Raw genomic sequence first — 5,254 nt, 5'->3', positions numbered from 1 at the left:
CCAGATTTTTGAAATTTTCTGATGGGTCGAAGATCTTAGATACACAATGTTTTTGCAGTCATATACATGCGATTTATTTATACAACGTGTTAGTTTTAGATACCCTCAGATAAAACACGGTTTTCAAATGAGATCCAAAACTCGAACGCTTTCTTCCTCCTATTCTTCCTCCGAAGAATAAAATAAAATAAAACACAATGGAAATTAATAATTGTTAAAACGTAATTTTGCAACAATGACATAAAGCTATTGACATTTTTCTTAATGTTTACTTACCCATCCAGAATATTTTTGCGATTTGAAAAAAATGTTTAATGAATATATATATATATATGTATATATAATTTGTTTAACGACTCCAATACATATATATTTATTTATTTATTATTTTTGAGTCCCAAGGCCGCTTACGATTGTTGTGGCACCTTAGGTATCGATGATTCTCGTATGGTGGCGCCCATCTTCTCTCCGGATAGTCGTCTCTAATTTAGCAGTAAGACGAATAATTCAGTCGTTATAGTACGCTTATCTCCGTTTGCTGGATTAATTTGGTAAACTGGTCAAAGTGCGATAGAGGGTGCTAAATTATCCTTGTTAGTTTCTCTTGAATTTCTTCTGCGTGCAATCGTTTATCACTCTAGTGGTCATACGAGTAATAAACCTTTGAATTCATTCGTTTTATTAAAAGTTATTAGTTTTTTAGCAAGTTGAACTCAAAATGTATTTACTTCAAATTGTTTGTTCTAATCTAAGAAAAAAAGAGGACAGTAAATTAAATATGTGTATTTTGTAAGAAAGTGAACATAATGTTCTTACGCAGGTGAGTGTATGTGTGTATTTTTAATTTTAGAAAAGACAAATGAGGTGAGCACCTTTTAAATTTTATACGTTAGAAAATGAGCCTAGACTAGAGCTACTTCAGTAGGACAAGAGCATAGAAATTTGAGTAAATATCGTATTTTTCAGTTAAATTGATTTCTTGAACCTTCCTTTTTTCTAACATCATGAGTAAATATTAATATTGTAAGCGATGGTTCAGGTGTAACAGTGAGTAATGATAGAAGGTATTACTAACAGTAACATGTAAATGGTAAAACTCCCAGTTTCATTTCTAAGCACTTTTCAAAAGAAATTCTTAAATTTGGATTTTTAGAATTTATGGTTTATTTTTTAAAGGTTAACAATCGCATACTGAAAAAAAAATGCACGTTCTATTACTAATAGTATTATACTCAATTTTTGTAACACTATTACGATGTTATTTCATTTTTAGTATGTTTTCACTTTGCCTTTTTGATAGTATTATCATAAATAAAAAATTGCATAAAATTTGTGAAACGAACTTTCTATATTTTAGATGAAAATCATGAAACGTATTATAAACGTGACTGTCTCTATTATTTTAGCAACCTTAGTACCAATTTTTTCTTGTATAACCATTTTAATAACATAGCAACCTTGTTTACTTGTGAAGTAGCACTTTGAAGCTACATTATCTCAGGAAGAACTTTTTATTTTTATTCGCTGAAACAGGGTTCATGCAGTTTCAGAAGTTGCACAGTATTAATCAGCTCTTGCTGTTGAAGATTCAAAAAAAGAAACATGTATAGTATTACTTTCAGTCTTAGAAGTGTTATTGAAAATTGAAAAAGTTTCGGACTTCTTTGAAAATAATAACATTTTGCATCTTAGCTGAATTAACTAATTATCATATTGGAACTATTGTATGTACATAAGAACATAACCATAAAAATGATAAAGGCAGCAAAATGCCATTTAGCTCATTTATATCAACCCTTCACTCACTTAAACAATCAATCAAAACCATGCCAATTGTGACCTTCAGTAACTGTGTGTGTGTGCTCAAAAACTAATCAGAATTGGACTAAGTGCATATACCATGTTATTAGGAAAACTTTTCTACATTAAAAAACAAAAGTATTTATTTTGGTTTGTTTAATTAATCTTTTCAGTTTTAAAAAACTAGTGATACATATGCAGACTACATTATATCTTGTCATCAGAAAATTGTATGTAAGTAAAATGATGGACCTCCAGAGAAACTTTGTAAACAATAAACAATTATTTAATTACAAGCAGTAGACATGTTGAAATCAATGAGAAAACATTGAATGGCACAGTAAACTATTTACCATGTAAAATAAAGCTAGTAGAACTTTACTAAGTAATGGTTAACGAGTGATGAAATAATTAAGTTTGGTTATTCTATGCATATTGTAAGCTCATCGTACGTACTTTAGTAATTTTTCACCCAGCTAAGACAGCTGTTAATACACATAAAAACACATATTTACTCTTGTTAACATAAGAATTTGTATGTTTGCATTGTCTATAGGCTTAGGAATAATGTTAAGCTTTTACAACTTATGGATTTCTAAATAATTGGTATAAAATTGTTTTAATTTGCATAGGGTTACCAGACACTCCAGTAAAATTGGTATTACCCAGTTTTTAGTCTTATTTTTTTATTCCGATCAGAATCTGTAAAAGTATTATATTATCCTAGAGTCTCTGTACCTCAGTGTGTGTTTGCAATGCAGAGGCATTGGAACTGTGAGTGCTACTTGACTTAGTTAGCAACTGTGAATTATATTATTATATTTTCTGGGGGTGCATGCCCCCAGAACCCCCTAGATTGAGCTATCTTTGGCAGTATTGGAACTGCTTTTAGCAACTCCTTGTACTTTCAGTCTTTCATTATAAAATCTGCATGTCTAGCTGAGCACCCCCACTTTGCAGTTCCTTCCTACACCACTTCTGTGTACATTTTATTATTATACAACTTCTTTTAATTTTACTCAGACTCACTTGACAAAGATCTCACAATACAGTGTTCCTATTCTTTCCCTACTACATTTTGTTACCTATCCTGTCATTGGGCAGTTAAAAAAACAAAGATTTGATTCACAAAACCTTCCCAGCTGCGAAAAAAGAAAACAAAGAAGCAACATTTTTCTCTTGAATAGGTTCAAGACAACTGAGGCATGTCTTTTATTTTATTTTTTGCTAGATAAGCTTTTAACAAATTTTGTTTGTCTGTGGCTTTAAAATGCTATGCAATAAACATCAGATTATTTAGCAAATGGCAAAAAATTTGGTATTGTAATTTAAACTGTTTCAGAGCTGCTACAGTGTCACTCCATACAGAAAAAAAAATGATGTCCCAGTTTTTCACTCTGGGAATCTGGCGACCCTAGTTTTGGATGAATTACGAAGTTGAGTTAATGCAAGTCCAACTGTAATATAATTCATTTATCCAGATTATTCTGTTATGTGAAATGTTTATAATACCATATTATTGCATTCTTTTGTGAGTTTTTAATATTAGGTTGATAAAATATATTTTATGTTCTGTAATTTTATTTCCATTAAAATGTGTATGTATGTATTGCCCTCTAATTTTGTTTTCAAATTATATGTTTAATAATAAATTAATTACATGAGAAATGATTAAGTGAAATTCAGTGTGAAACTTGTAATAATTTTAGGAGAGAAAATTAATAACTTATGAGTGAATGTTATATTTCAATATATTAAGTAATAGTGAATTAAACATTTTATACTTCAGGTTGTAATAAGTCTCTTGAAACATTTGATATTATTTTCACTCAGCCTTCACAGAATCTACCACTACCATAAGTGCTTGTGTAATGCATTTTTACACAGTTGATGAAATTGGCAAATGATAAATTTTAAACATTTCATTTGATATGTGAGGGTCTTCATTAGTAAAACACATAAAATAAAGGATCAGAAAATGTAATTGTTAATATGTTAAACTATGCAAATAAAGCATAAGGACATAAAGTGTTTTTTTTGTAGAATCGTTCGTATTGTTATCCAAGTTAGAAGAATAAAGCATAAGGACATATAAGTGTTTCTTTTGTAGAATCGTTCGTATTGTTATCCAAGTTAGAAGAATGAAGCATAAGGACATATAAGTGTTCCTTTTGTAGAATCGTTCGTATTGCTATCCAAGTTAGAAGAATAAAGCGTAAGGACATATAAGTGTTTCTTTTGTAGAATCGTTCGTATTGTTATCCAAGTTAGAAGAATAAAGTATAAGGACATATAAGTGTTTCTTTTGTAGAATCGTTCGTATTGCTATCCGAGTAAGAAGAACATATTCATCCTTTCATACTTACAAAACAAAAATAACCAGCCTTACAACACAAGAAGTTTCTACTGCATTGAGACCTTTCTACTTCACTGTTCATCCTGACTTGTTTTGGCAGTATCCAGCAGAAAAGGTAATAATCTGTTCAGTTAACAGTGACTTAGAATTTCTGATCTCTTAAACTCGACTCTGTAGTTAGCCAACAAGAACAGTTAAAAACCGAGAGAAAAGTTTTCTTTCTTTCCTATCCAGAAACTCCCACTGGAGCTTTCGTTTCATTAAATATTATGTTTACGATTAAATAATACATTTGATTGATTGTCTTTAATTACAGTAATTAACAATGATGTTTTTAGGCATACTGGTTTTTTATTACAGTAATACACTACAAACAATGCCAGTTAGTTTTGACAGTAGTATACAGGTAGCAGCTTTGACCAAAAAATTAACATTAATGTATATTTTCATTCATCGCAAATGTTTGAATATCATTTTGGTCATTTCATGTAATCGTGTTTTTATCAAAATTGAGAAAACCTGATACAGTTATATAAAGAAATTTGAGATCGGACCCCCTCATCATCTTCTATTTTACTCTTTGTCATTTCTAACTAACTATATATCATATATGCATGTACCATGTTTTAATTTTAAACTAGTCACAGAAGGTTTGGCTCTAGCAGTATACACCGTACATGGCATTTTTAATGAACCGGTAAACTTGTATTAACACCAGGTATCAGTACCAAAAATACTTTTCCTATTAAGGTAGAGTTTAATAGAGTATCATTGTACCATTGCTTATTAGTTCTTTATTTTCTATATTTTTTAGGCTCTGTTATATAATTATAAACACTATAATTTGTTTTTGTATATATGTATTCATATATGCCAGGGCTAAAGCTGTAACTGTTATTAGTAATTCTTTTCATGGCAAAATACTGATATCAATTATTTCTATTTTGTGATTTGTTCAAATAATCAGACTTTTGTAATGTGTCTAAGTTATGATGATGTATTCTCTTATAATTTGTTTAAACAGTACTCATGGTGCAGTCTATTGTAAACATTAGTGTTGATGTATTCTCTTATTTGTTTTAACAGTGCTCATGATGC

At 29.9% G+C, this 5,254-nt stretch overlaps 1 protein-coding gene across 3 annotated transcripts in view; it reads left to right on the top strand.

Moving 5' to 3' along the window:
- The first annotated feature begins 559 nt into the window (after positions 1 to 559).
- Positions 560 to 5,254, top strand: part of LOC106468663 (T-cell activation inhibitor, mitochondrial-like) — a 14,900-nt gene continuing 10,205 nt past the window's right edge. Inside the window, exons 1-2 of one of the 3 annotated variants that reach the window (XM_022397019.1) lie at positions 560 to 820; positions 4,112 to 4,271. In XM_022397019.1, coding sequence (XP_022252727.1) covers positions 807 to 820; positions 4,112 to 4,271 — 174 coding nt within the window. In that variant the 5' untranslated portion in view covers positions 560 to 806. Of the gene's footprint in view, positions 821 to 1,533; positions 1,605 to 3,142; positions 3,260 to 4,111; positions 4,272 to 5,254 lie in introns of those variants that run through there. The other 2 variants (XM_022397020.1, XM_022397018.1) reach the window with 2 other exon arrangements.

This window comes from Limulus polyphemus, unplaced genomic scaffold (assembly GCF_000517525.1).
Source record: "Limulus polyphemus unplaced genomic scaffold, Limulus_polyphemus-2.1.2 Scaffold3103, whole genome shotgun sequence".
NCBI classification, from domain to species: domain Eukaryota; kingdom Metazoa; phylum Arthropoda; class Merostomata; order Xiphosura; family Limulidae; genus Limulus; species Limulus polyphemus.
This window is presented reverse-complemented; position numbering and strand designations above follow the sequence as displayed.